General features: G+C 43.6%; 1 protein-coding gene across 7 annotated transcripts in view; it reads left to right on the top strand.

Annotated features, from left to right (window-relative positions):
- Positions 1-11,190, top strand: part of LOC147009608 (uncharacterized) — a 104,479-nt gene extending 93,289 nt beyond the window's left edge. For 5 of the 7 annotated variants that reach the window (XM_085862444.1, XM_085862443.1, XM_085862446.1 and 2 more), the window contains one exon: positions 5,675-11,186. In XM_085862444.1, the coding sequence (XP_085718570.1) occupies positions 5,675-6,786 (1,112 nt within the window). In that variant the 3' untranslated portion in view covers positions 6,787-11,186. Of the gene's footprint in view, positions 1-5,674 lie in introns of all 7 variants that reach the window. The other 2 variants (XM_085862449.1, XM_085862448.1) reach the window with 2 other exon arrangements.
- Positions 11,191-13,362: the final 2,172 nt, after the last annotated feature.

Raw genomic sequence — 13,362 nt, 5'->3', positions numbered from 1 at the left:
ATTCCCCCCCTCACCTTTCTCCCACCTTTCATCCCCCTCACTCTTCCTTCTCTAAGTTGCCCCCCTCTCATCCACCAACCTGCCTCCCTCCACTGCCCTCTCACCTCCATCTCTTCCTCCACCTCCTCAAATCCTCAACTGCCATCTTCCTTGTCTCTTGTCCCCCCTCTCTCCCAGCACCACAGAGCCTTTTCTCCTCCTCATTCGGCCCCCTCCCCCCCCCATTCTGCACTACCCCCCACTCCTTCAGCAACCCTCCTTACCTCCCCCCTCGTGCCTCGTCCTACCCTCCCCCCCCCCCTCCACCTCCTGCACCCAAAGCCTCCTCCCCTACCTCTTCATTAAAAGTGTGGACCTCAAATATCCGGGGCCTTCGCTCAAACCTTTCAGATCTTTCCATGCAGGTTGCCACTGACAAACCAGACATTATCTGCCTAACAGAAACTTTCCTCTCCCCCAAGACGTGTCTGACTCCCAAGTATCACTCCTGGTTACTCCCTCTTACGGTATGACAGACCTGAGCCTCGTCCTGGTGGAGGTGTTGCTCTCTTCATCAAAGACTCTATTCCTCACTCTCCCTGCACTGCTCTCACTCCCCCACACCCCCAGGAATACCTCTGGCTTCGGCTTCCCCTCCACTCCCACCTCATGTTTATATGTTTACTGTACCGTCCACCGAACAGTGATGACTCCATCTACACCTCACTCTCCGAAAACATGGACCATCTTCTATCTTCTCATCCAAACTCTCTCTTCCTCTTATGTGGCGACTTCAATTGTCATCACGAAAGTTGGCACAGAGTGGGTACCTCTCTCACCTGCCATGGGACATCAGCAAAAGCTTTCTGTGACTCATTGGGACTGACTCAATCGGTCAACTTCCCGACCCGGATCTCAACCAATGGTACTCCATCTCTTCTGGATCTGATTTTGACAAATTTCCCTGACAATATCTGCTGCTCTTCCTTCGCTCCAATTGGTTCTTCTGACCACGTCCTTGTTAAAGTGGACATCTCTCTGGCTGTCATCAGAGAACCACCTCACCGCCGTCGAGTCTGGCATTTCACTCAAGCCGACTGGCAGGGTCTCCGAGCAGCCATCAAACTTACAGACTGGTCTCCTATCACTACTTTCTCAAACATCAACTCATCCTGGGAATTCTTTCAAAGAAACTTGCTCTCCCTCATGCACAGATTTATCCCCTCTCGTGTTCAGTTGTCTTACCCTTCCTCCCGCCCTTGGTTTACTGAAGCTTGTGGTGAGGCAGTTGTCCTGAAACAACTTGCCTTTGCCTCATGGAAAGCAAACCCAACTGAGCACAATCTCAGTTCTTTCCACAAAGCTCGGAACAAGTGTGTATCTACCCTCAGGAGAGCCAGAAAACAACATCTTTCTCATCTCAAGTCTGAACTCTCAAACCTCTCTCCCTCCTCAAAATCCTGGTGGCGTTTAATCAAATCTGTTTCTGGTGTATGTTCCCCCTCCATCCCTCCCTTACCTCAAATGGCCGCACTGCTGATTCCACACGTGATAAAGCTGAATGTCTAAACTCGGTGTTTGCAGCTAAATCTTGTGTCCCAAACCCATCACTATCTCTACCCACTTTACCCAGTCGCACCCAACTGTCCCTGGACTCTGTATCCTTTTCTCCTGACAAGGTGGAGAGCTTGCTTTCAAACCTCGAGTCAGATTCTGCAACCGGTCCAGACGGCATCAGCCCACGTGTCCTCAAAGCCTGCTCTTCTGCTCTTGCTCACCCTCTCTCTGTTCTATTCACCCTCTCATTTTCCCAAGGTCATCTGCCATCTGCTTGGAAATCTGCTAACATCACTGCCCTGCATAAAAAGGTGCAAAAACAGATCCCTGTAACTACAGACCAATCAGCCTTCTCCCAATCATCAGCAAGGTTATGGAATCCATCATTGCTTCAGACATGAAATCCTTCCTCTTCTCCAATGGCTTGATTTCCAATCATCAATTTGGTTTCAGACCAGGTCACTCTACCCTGGATATGCTGCTACTGCTCTCCCATCAATGGATGGAGGTCCTCAATGCCAGACAGGAAATCCGAGCCGTATCCCTGGACATATCACGTGCTTTTGACACAGTCTGGCACCCTGCCCTACTCACCAAACTCTCTTCCCATGGTATTCAAGGCCATCTCCACTCATGGCTCGCAGACTTCCTCTCCTGTCGCAGTCAACGTGTGGCCCTAAACGGAGTTCTTTCATCCCCTCTTCCTGTGCAGGCTGGAGTTCCTCAAGGTAGCGTTCTGGGCCCTGTTCTTTTTCTGGTTTTCATCAATGATCTCTCGGACTCTCTGGAAAATCCTCTATTTCTCTTTGCCGACGACTCCACCCTCTGCCGTACCATCTGTCATCCCTCAGACCGGCAAGCAGCAGCTTCTTCGCTCACTGCAGATCTGGATAAAATCACAAACTGGTCCAACACGTGGAACATGTCTTTCAATCCACACAAATCTCACACTCTCACTATGTCTCTTCGAAAGGACCGTTTACAAAACCCCCCCATCCACTTTCTCAACAATCCTCTGGAAGAAGTCTTTTCTTTCAAGCTTCTGGGTCTCACTATCTGCCATGACCTTTCCTGGGAAAGTCACATTTCCAACCTTGCCTCAAAAGCCAGTCGCCGACTGGGAATCCTCCGTCGTGCAAAGTCCTTCCTCGGCCCTCTTGAGCTCCTGACTACTTACAAAGCTTTGTCCGTAGCCTGATGGAGTACTGCTCTCCCCTCTGGGCTGGTGCTCCTGCCTCCCACCTTTCTCGACTTCACGCTGTCGAAACCAGGGCTTTTAAGATCATCGGCATCTCCCGCAATGAAGCTGAGTCTTTGGGCCTCTCACTCAATCACCGCAGGTTGGTCGGTGGTCTTTCTGTCTTCTACCGACTCCTCTCCAGCCTTGCCCCCCCTGCTCTCTCTGCGATTTGTCCCAACCACATTTCCACAGGGCGCTCAAGGTCCGCCAACAACCCCCTTCTGGTAAAACTACCAAAATCACGAATCACTGCTCATCTTCACTCTTTCATTCCTCTTTTTTCCCGCCTTTGGAATAAACTTCCTCACTCTATTCTTTCCCATTCTTCCCTCCAGGCTTTCAAAACAGCTGTTCACCACCACCTCTTATCTTCTGCTTATCCACCACCACCACCACCCCCATCCAAATCCTCGATCTTTTCTACCCCCGATAATCCACCCAAGCCCACTTCCTTCAATTCTCCTGCTTTCCTTCCTGAAAGTCCCTGTAATGTCCATCTTCTCCTCGCCATGTTCCCCGTCCCATCCCCATCCCTCTCCCTTCTACAGTTCACCTGTGTCTGTTCCCCAATGTTTTGTCCCTTCCACTCCCACCCCTCTTGTCTCATGCCTCCTTGCTGTGAGTTGTGTGTTAGCTCTCATACGAGCCTCGACCAAGGTATACAAAAAAAAAAAAAAAAAAAAAAAAATCCCAAGCCGCTGCCCTAACCACTGCGCCAACACCAGGCTCGATGTTACCGAAATGTATGCACCGTCTAATATGAAAACGATCATAACTTAGGGCATAGTGTTTATCTATAAATGCGCGTAAGAAATCGAGAAATTATTAGAATACACGAAGTCATCACTCTCCGGAAGACCATATGTTGTAACCCGTAATGGGGAACGCGGCTGAGCTTCCCTTCCCCCATCGGCCACGCCCATGCAACAACGTGTCTTGTCATTGGTTTGGTAAATAAATGGCCATAACTTGGGAAGCACTTGTCCGATTAATATCAAACCTTGAAAAGGCACATCCTCAGCTCCCCAGCAATATACCTGGCAAGTTTCAATCAGATCGGACCAGTGGTTGTCGGTCGAGAAACAGCTGTCACAGACACACACACACAGATTGCTGGAATTATATATATATATATATATATATATATATATATATATATATATATATATATATATATATATATATATATATATATATATTAAAAACACAGAGGGACAAAATCTCAAAAAAACAACCAAACAAGGTAGGAATGACACCACAATATGACACCACAATCCTCTTATGGATTACAATCATGACATCTTTTGACATTTTACTTTTGTTGTGGGATTGTGATGGAACAACGTCAAGAGATATCATGATGCTAAACCATGAGGATTGTGGTGTCTTATTGTGGCATCATAATGTGGTGTCATTCTTCATCTTCATTCTTCGTCATCCATCACAATTCCATGACAAAAGTAAAATGTCAAAAGATGTGATGGTAATCCATAAGATAATTGTGGTGTCATATTGTGGAATCGTAATGTGGTGTCATTCCTACCTTGTTTGGTTGTTTTTTGAGATGTCATTCCTCTACATTTTTATATTTTTCTATATACTTGTACGTGCCCGTACATGCTTGGCCGGACGTGCAAAAAAAAAAAAGAAGAAGAATTGTGATGTCAATTGTGATGTCATAGCACTGTGTCCTGTCATTGGTTTAGTAAATAAATGGCCATAACTTGGGAACCACTTGTTCGATTAATATCAAACCTTGAAAAGGCACATCCACAGGGCCCCAGCAATATACCTGGCAGGTTTCAATTAGATCGGCCAGTGGTTGTTAAGAAACAGCAGTCACAGACACAGACAGACAGACAGACAGGTAGACAGACAGGCAGACACACACAGACACACAGAGATTGCTGGAAATATATACATTTTTTCTTGTTTCTGCAAGTTTTTGTAAGTAATAAAATGTTTAATGTTTTATATATTTTGTTATTTGGTACGCATTAAATCCATATATGTTATTAAATTCGGCTCATGGTACATTGTACCTCCCCCACCCCCACCTCAATCCTGGCTTTTGTCTCAGTCCACTAGGTGGATTACCACATATCATGTGCAGAAATATCGATGCGATTATTGTTTTAAAAAGAATAAAATGCTTAATGTTTTACATATTTTGTTATTTTGTTATGGATTAAATCCATCTGTTACTAAATTATTTTAATACTTATTTCAGTTGATTTGGGGGATGGGTTTGATATGTATCACTTTTGGAATGGTTCTGTCAACTGTCCGTTTCCTCCCCCCCCCCTCCTCCCACGATCCTGGGCTGGTTTGATTGAGTCCACATGTACATTCAATTTCTTTTCATAATAAAACGATTGATGTTTTCGATATTTTTTAATTTTGCATTGCGTGCACCAGCCCAGAGACAAAGTAACTTCCTCGCATTGGAATCACCATCATGGCTTCAGCAGTTATTGAGTTAGGTTGGGCTACAGTTTAACATTGCTTTTAGAGGGGAAAAAGAAGAAGTACAAATTGGCGATTTAGCGATCTCATTGTGGTACTTTAACGATTTATTTTGGTGTCTTTATAAATCTTGGTAGTTCAGAAAATGTTTGAGAATAAAAGGCATGGCTTTTAAATGCTTACAATTTCACTCTTTTGTAGTCCATGAGCATATCATTGTGTACCCATTTGAATGGGCGGCCATTTTATACCTGCATTGTCACTCTCTATGGGGTACTACCGTACTCCATGATAGGTTCCCTCTGTCACATATGAGCACAGACTGATGACCAATACTCTGTCGCACGAGAGTCAAATACCTGTCAATTATGCTGTATTTGTTTTCACACCAATTGTTTTTAATTGAAGTTTTTTGTGTATTTTATTTTACAGAGAAACAAATGAAAATGTTTTCTTGCACCAAGTGTTCCCAGTTGTTCTCCATGGAAGTTTCTCTCAATGAGCAAGCTACAAAGACTTTTTGTTTGGATGATGACAAATTAAGCAACCTGCCGAAGATCAACTTTTGCAAAAGCTGTCAAACGACGGATAAAGAAATACAAAAGAAGATTCAAGATGTTTGTTTTGTGTGTAACAAATCATTTTCCTCCATTTCATCTTTAAGAAGGCATCATAAAATACATGCACGTGAGAAGGCATATAATTTGCCTGTGTGTGGTACACGTGAGAAGCCATACGCTTGCCCTGTGTGTGGTAAGGCATTTTATTGGTTATCATCTTTGAATGAACATGAAAGAATACACACAGGAGAGAAGCCCTACACCTGTTGTGTGTGCACCATGGCCTTTTCTCATTTCTCAACATTCAAAAAACATGAAAAAAGGCACAGGGAAGGGAAGCAATTTGAATGCTCTGTGTGCCATGAGACTTTTGCTGATCGCACAATGTTGAAAGGTCATCGAAACATCCACAAGGAAGCAAAGAAAAATGTCTTGCTTCCAATGGTAAAAAGAGAAGCGAGCAAAATGTTCCAATGTCCTGTGTGCGATGAGATTTTTGCTAACAACACAATATTAAGAAGTCATCGAAGCATACATTTCAAAGATCAGTCCAATAAGTGCTCTCTGTGCAATAAGCTATATAGTCGTTTATCATCATTGAAAATTCACCAAAGAATGCACACCGGAGAGAAGCCATTTACATGTTCTGTATGCAAGAAGTGTTTTACTTCTTCATCACATTTACATCAACATCGAGGAATACATCAAGCACAGAAGCCCTTCAAGTGTTCTTTGTGTCCTCAAACCTTCACTCGATTCACAGCTTCAAAAAAGCATCAAACCGTACACACTGGAGTAAAGCCGCACCAGTGTCCTATGTGTCCTAAAGCTTTTGCTCGTACAACACATTTACGTAAACATGAAGTAACACACACGGGAGTGAAGCCCTATAAGTGTTTTTCGTGCGACAAGGCTTTTGGTCGAAGAACACCATTGAAAAGACATGAGAGAATACATGCACGAGAGATCCAAGTCATAATATAATAGTGACATTAACAGAAAGAGAAGCTCTTCAACAGGTTGGGAACTCAGACCACAGCTCGACACCGGAAACTCAAGGAAATGATGCACACCCACCCCTGCAAAGAGAACAAGTCCAGCTAGTTAACCCAGAACAGATGGCAGACACGAGGGATAAGAGTAAGAACTGTAGATGATAATGAGGAGGATGACCAGGAAGAATGGCACAGCGGAGAAGAGGAGGAAGATGAGCGGCTCAGGCTGGAAGAGTTGGCCAACAAAATGGAGGAGATGAGACTGACACCGCTCAGGGAAAGACCATGACTATTGAATAGAAAACAACAAATGGACAGGAATACTTGTAAGGAGAACAAACCGAGCACTCATAAAAATGATACCAAAATTATCCCCCTCAAAGTAAATCAATACTGTGTGGTTTACAGCAGCACTGCTCATTCCACAAAAAGTAACAGGCAAACAATACTGCAAGGAAAATAAACCGGGCCTCACGGACAGAAACAAAATACCACCATAGAAAGAGAGCAACGCCAGGAAACGGGACAAATACAACAATTCAAGAAGGGAGACTGAAGCTGTTAAAGAGAATAATCTGGAAAAAAATGAAGATAAAGACTGAGCAGCACTGGGTGCTGAAAACAAACTCAAAATATATATGACCATGGGGGGGGGGGAGGAATAAACGATGACAAAGCTAACAAAATAACAAAATCAGCTCTGAAAATAACCCAAATTTTTTTTTTGTCAAAGACTCAGGTGACAGAAGCAGAATTGTCAATTCCTCCTGAAAGAGATGAACTGGAAAAATTCTGGAATGGGATTTTATGAAGACTGAAAAGAACACAAGGTGAGGGAATGGATTTTCAACTTGGAAAATAAAAAGTAACATCTCAAGGAAATGCTCCCAGTAATATTTGATGAAGAAAATGATTAGACAACAACTCACAAAAAATGCCAAAGTTCAAAAACCCTGGCCCAGCTGGGATTCCAAACCTCTGGCTATAACAATTGCATGTGCTCCACGTTCACTCTGTTCGAGCATTTAATACAAGGGAAGCAGGCAATGGAAGAGTGGCTCACAGTCGATAGCACCTTTCTCATCACAAAATCTGAAAAAAAACAACTCACAAATATTGGCCAATAATATGCCTCCTACCAACATACAAAAATTCAACAGGAATTGTCACAGAAATGATGCACCAATGAACACTACAAAGGGGTCTAGAGGCAGAGCAGGAGTTATGTAAGAAAGGATGCTATGGAACAACGGACTACTGATTACTGAACAGAGCCATACTCAAAAACTGGAAGTTCTGAAGCACCAAATTGTCCACAGCCTGGATAGACAATAAAAAAGTGTCTCTTTTGATTGTGTCCCTCGTTTATGGATGTCAAAATGCAAGTGAGTCTAGAAGATCAACCCCCAAATAATCAAACCAATTGAGACGGCAACCTGTGAGACGTTGCTATTACAGTACTCTGAAGGAAAGATCGAAATAGCAGGAGTGAAGATATGACTTGGGATATTCCAAGGTGGCAGCCTTAACCCCCCCTCCCACTCCTGATTTGTCTGATCCTGGACCCACTGAGTAATCTCATCAACAAGTAAGGACATGGACACACCTTAACATCCATCAGAATTTCCAAAGGAACAGGAAAGGTGACAGGCTGCAGAGGGAGGAACTTTGGCTGAAGATGTGTTTGTTAGGTCAAGCCAGAAAAAGAAGGGAAAGGTTAGAAACTCTTCGACACTAATGGCAGGAATTTGAATAATAAATTGAAGAGTGTCAAGGTAAAGTAGATAGCGAAAAGTATGACACAGTTGCAGTAAGTGAGACATGGTTTAATGAAGAATCAAACAAATAGAAAATGAAGGCTACAAGAAATATATGAGGAGGAGGAGATTGGAACCATACTCTGTGTAGAGTGTTGGTGCTGTTTAAGCAGTCCCCTTGGCTCTTGGGCACAATCCTGGACGGGTCGCCACTCCAATGCAGTATACCAGCATGCTGGCACTCATTTTGCCGACCTCGGAAGGATGACAGGCCGAGTTAACCCCACCTGGTATTCAACTCAGTACCCTCAGGTCCAAAGCCCGCCACCCTAACCATTAAGCCAACAAGATATATAGGTGTATTAAGAAAGGGAAATTAGGAAGGAGTCTGGCAATCTGGATAAAAGAAAATATTGTATCTCGAGCAAGGAGCGGGTTATGTAGAACAGTGCTTCACAACTGGTGTACCATGACAAAGTCACTCCTCATGTGCCATGGTACTTTCATAATTGAAGTTGAATAAAGGACATTAATGGAGTAGTACGACTGGGTCCGTGATCATTTCACTTCATCTACAGAGGCGCCAGTCAAGGAGCTTTCTTTCTCTGAAGGCATGAGAGGAATTTATACACCTCAAAAGCAACCAAACTCTCAAGCTTAAATTCAGGGAGGTGCCTCTGGATGCATTTTAGCTGCATTTGAAAAATGAGCATCCAACCATTTTTGATCATGCCATTGATGTATCATTACCAGTTTCAACACTTGTCAAGAACAAAAGATCATCTCTGAAAAGCCTGGATGAAGTTTGTGTAGCTCTTTCCATTGTAGAGCTGAACATTAAGTGCCTGATCTGTTCCTCAACACAGCTGCAAGTTTCTCACTGGTGCCAAATGAAAGTTCAGGCCTTCAATTTCTCACTTTATTGCTTCTGGGATCTGTTTTAAATAAATTATTTGAATGCCCTATGATCTTTAATGACATATTTGAGAAAAGTGTTTTGAGAAAGATAAGGTTTGTAAATCTCCTTTGTAGGTGGAATGGGATTGAGGATTTTCTTTCATAATAAAACTTCAAAATTAATTTATATCATTGTTTGAAATATTTTGTAAACCACTTGAAATATTTAAATTATTTTAAATGCACTACATTAGTTATAATTTGCTGAACTTGGTGGGAAAAGGTGATTTTACTCTTCCTTATGATGACTACTGTGTGATGAAAATAGAATGCACATTGTCATCGTAAAATTTTGTTCGGTGTGCAACAAGGATTGAGAAAACTCAAAAATGTTCCGTGAAATAATATAAAAAGGTTGAGGAGCACTAACGTCGAGGATCTTTTTATGGATTGAGATTTGAGATTGCAAGAATATCAAGATACTTATAGGATGCATCTATGTGGCTCCTGTTATAAGGAATATAAAGGGGTTTATGAATAATTTGGCCCTGTGGAAAGGGAAGAGTATTGATAATGGAAGACTTTAATTTGGGCCAAAGTATGAGAAATGTTGACTGAACGATCAAATTCCTTTCATACACTGATTATCCCAAATCTTTTGACTTTGGCGCAGCTTCAGCATTGTACTCTCGTAGCCAAAAATATTGGCGCTCTTGCACTTTTTTTCAAATAATGCACCATTTCTTCCAGAAAATTGTTGAAATAACAAAATATTTTGATATCCACACGTGTATTTCTTTGGTTTGCAGTGGAACAAAACAAAAAGCTGAAAAAATTACTAAATATAAGCTTATTACACACAGGAATCCTAAAATGGCCCGGATAATATTACTGGCACCTCTAAGAAGTTGTCCGAAATAATTAGATTTCAAGCAGGTGATTCTCCTTCACTTTAGTAATCAACTCACCTGTGGTGAGTTGCAGGTGCCTGCAATATAAAAATTACTCATTCAACCAGTTTCAATGTGGAAAAGGAGATTCTGCTGTTTTGTGTCACTGTGTGTACTGCAATGAGCATACAGAAAAGAAAGAAAACCAGAGAATTGTCAGAGGAGGTCAAGCAAGATTGTAGCCAAACATGGACAACCTCAAGGCTACAAGTCCATCTCCAGAGATCTTGATGTTCCTGTGTCCACCGTACGCAATGTTATCAGGAAGTTTAAGGCCCATTGCACTGCAGCCAACCACTCTGGATGTGGTTGCAAGAGAAAACTTGATTGAAGATTGCAGCGAAGGATTGTTCGAATGGTGGAGAAAGCACCTCGATCAACTGCCAAAGAGATTCAAGCTCACCTTGACACAAGGTACGACAGTTTCAACTCGCACCATCTGTCGCCAAGGGGATTCTATGGCAGGAGACTTAGGAGGACCCCACTGCTGAGAGGGAGACATAAGAAAGCCTGACTGGAGTTTGCCAAAACACACCTGAACAAACCAAAATCCTTCTGGAAGAATGTCCTGTGGACAGATGAGACCAAGTTGGAGTTTTTTGGGAAAGCACATCATCTCTATGTTTACAGTAAACAAAATGAAGCCTTAGAAAAAAAACACCTTCCCTACAGTCAAACATGGAGGAGGTTCAGTGATGTTTTGTGGTTGATGTGCTTCCCCTGGCATTGGGTGCCTAAAATGTCTGCATAGCATCATGAATTCAGGAGATTACCAAGGCATTTTGGAGCGCAATGTTCAGCCCAGTGTCAGAAAGCTAGGTCTTTGTCAAAGGTCATGGGTGTTGAAGGTCAGCAGGACAATGATCCCAAACACTTCAAAAAGCACCCAGGAATGGTTCAAGACAGAATGCTGGACTATTCTGAAATGGCCAGCAATGAGTCCAGATCAAAATCTCATTGAACACCTGTGGGGAGATCTGAAAACAGCAGTTAGGAGAAGGCACCCCTCAAATCTGGAAAAACTTTTTTTTGGATACACTGTCAAAGCTCGGAAGAGAGCTAACATACAGAACGTACAACAAGGGGAACAGTAGACAAGAGGTGCAGTTGAGGGAAGTAAAAAACTGGGGAACAGAAACAAGAGATCTGTAGAAGGGAGAGGGATGGGGTGGGGTACACAGGGTGAAAAAGATGGACACTACAGGGACTTTCAGGAAGGAAAGCAGGGAATTTGAAGGAGGTGGGTTTGGGGTGGATTAGCGGCGGTACAAAAGATCATGGTTTTGGATGGGGGAAGATAAGAGATGGTGGTGAACAGCTGTTTTGAAGACCTCGAGGGAAGAGTGGGATTGAAGAGAGTGTGGGAGTTTGTTCCAAAGGCAGGAAAAAAGAGGAATGACAGAGTGAAGGTGAACAGTGATTCTTGATTTTTGTAGCTTTACCAGAAGGGGATTGCTGGCGGAAATATTGGGGAAGACATATCTCAGACAGAGCAGGGGGAGCAAGACCAGAGAGGAGACGGTAGAAGACAGAAAGACCACCGACCTGCCTGCGGTGAGAGAGTGAGATGCCCAAAGACTCAGCCTCATCGCGGGAGATACCAATGATCCGAAATGCCTTGGTTTCTACAGCGTGAAGCCGAGAAAGGTGTGTGGTGGGAGCACCAGCCCAGAGGAGAGAGCAGAACTCCATCAGACTGTGGACGAAAGCTTTATATGTGGTCAGGAGCTCAGGTGTGCCAAGGAAGGACTTTGCATGATGGAGGATGCTCAGTTGGCGACTGGCTTCGGAGGCCAGCTTGGAAATGTGGCTTTCCCAGGAAAGATCATAGCAGATAGTGAGACCCAGAAGCTTGAATGAAAGGACTTCTTCAAGAGGATTGTTGAGAAAGTAGATGGGGGGGGTTTCCAGACGGTCTTTTCGGAGAGACATAGAGAGTGAGATTTGCCAGTGTTGAAAGACGTGTTCCACGTGTTGGACCAGTTTGTCATTTTATCCAGATCTGCAGAGTAAAGAGACTGCTGCTTGCCAATGTGAGGGATGACAGATGGTACGACAGAGGGTGAAGTCATCAGCAAAGAGATAAAGAGGATTTTCCAGAGTCAGAAAGATCATTGATGAAAACCAGAAAAAGATCAGGGCCCAGAATGCTGCCTGAAGAACTCCAGCCTGGACAGGAAGAGGGGATGAAAGAACTCCATTTAGGGCCACACGTTGGCTGCGACAGGAGAGGAAGTCTGCGAGCCATGAGTGGAGATGGCCTTGGATACCATAGGAATAGAGTTTGGTGTGCAGGGCAGGGTGCCAGACCACATCGAAAGCATGCGATATGTCGATAGAGATGGCTCTGATTTCATGTCTGGCATTGAGGATCTCCATCCATTGTTGGGAGAACAGAAGCAGCATATCCAGGGAAGAGTGACCTAGTCTGAAACCAAATTGATGATCGGAAATTAAGGCATTGGAGAAGAGGAAGGATTTAATGCCTGAAGTGATGATGGATTCCATAACCTTGCTGATGATTGGGAGAAGGCTGATTGGTCTGTAGTTGCAGGGATCTGATTTTGCACTTTTTATCCAGAGTGGTAATGTTTATACCTGGTGTTGACTTAATGGTTAGGGTGGTGGGCTTGGGATCCCAGGTTCCTGAGTGCAAATCCCACTCATCTGTTGAATTAATACCATGTGGTGTTGACTTTGCCTGTCATCCTTCCGAGGTCGGCAAAAATGAGTGCCATCTTGCTGGTATCCTGTGTCGGAGTGGCGACCCATCCAGGATTGTACCCAATAGTCAATGAGACTGCTGAGGCAGCACCAACGCTCTGCAAAGAGTATGGTCTCAATGGATGGATGGATGGTAATGTTTGCTGATTTCCAAACAGATGGCAGATGACCTTGAGCAAATGAGAGGGTGAATAGAACAGAGAGAGGGTGAGCAAGAGCAGCACAGCAAGTTTTTCA

The sequence above is a fragment of the Eptatretus burgeri genome, chromosome 17, assembly GCF_056783735.1.
Source record: "Eptatretus burgeri isolate ZD-2024b chromosome 17, Ebu_testis_v1, whole genome shotgun sequence".
Classification (NCBI taxonomy): Eukaryota; Metazoa; Chordata; class Myxini; order Myxiniformes; family Myxinidae; genus Eptatretus; species Eptatretus burgeri.
This window is presented reverse-complemented; position numbering and strand designations above follow the sequence as displayed.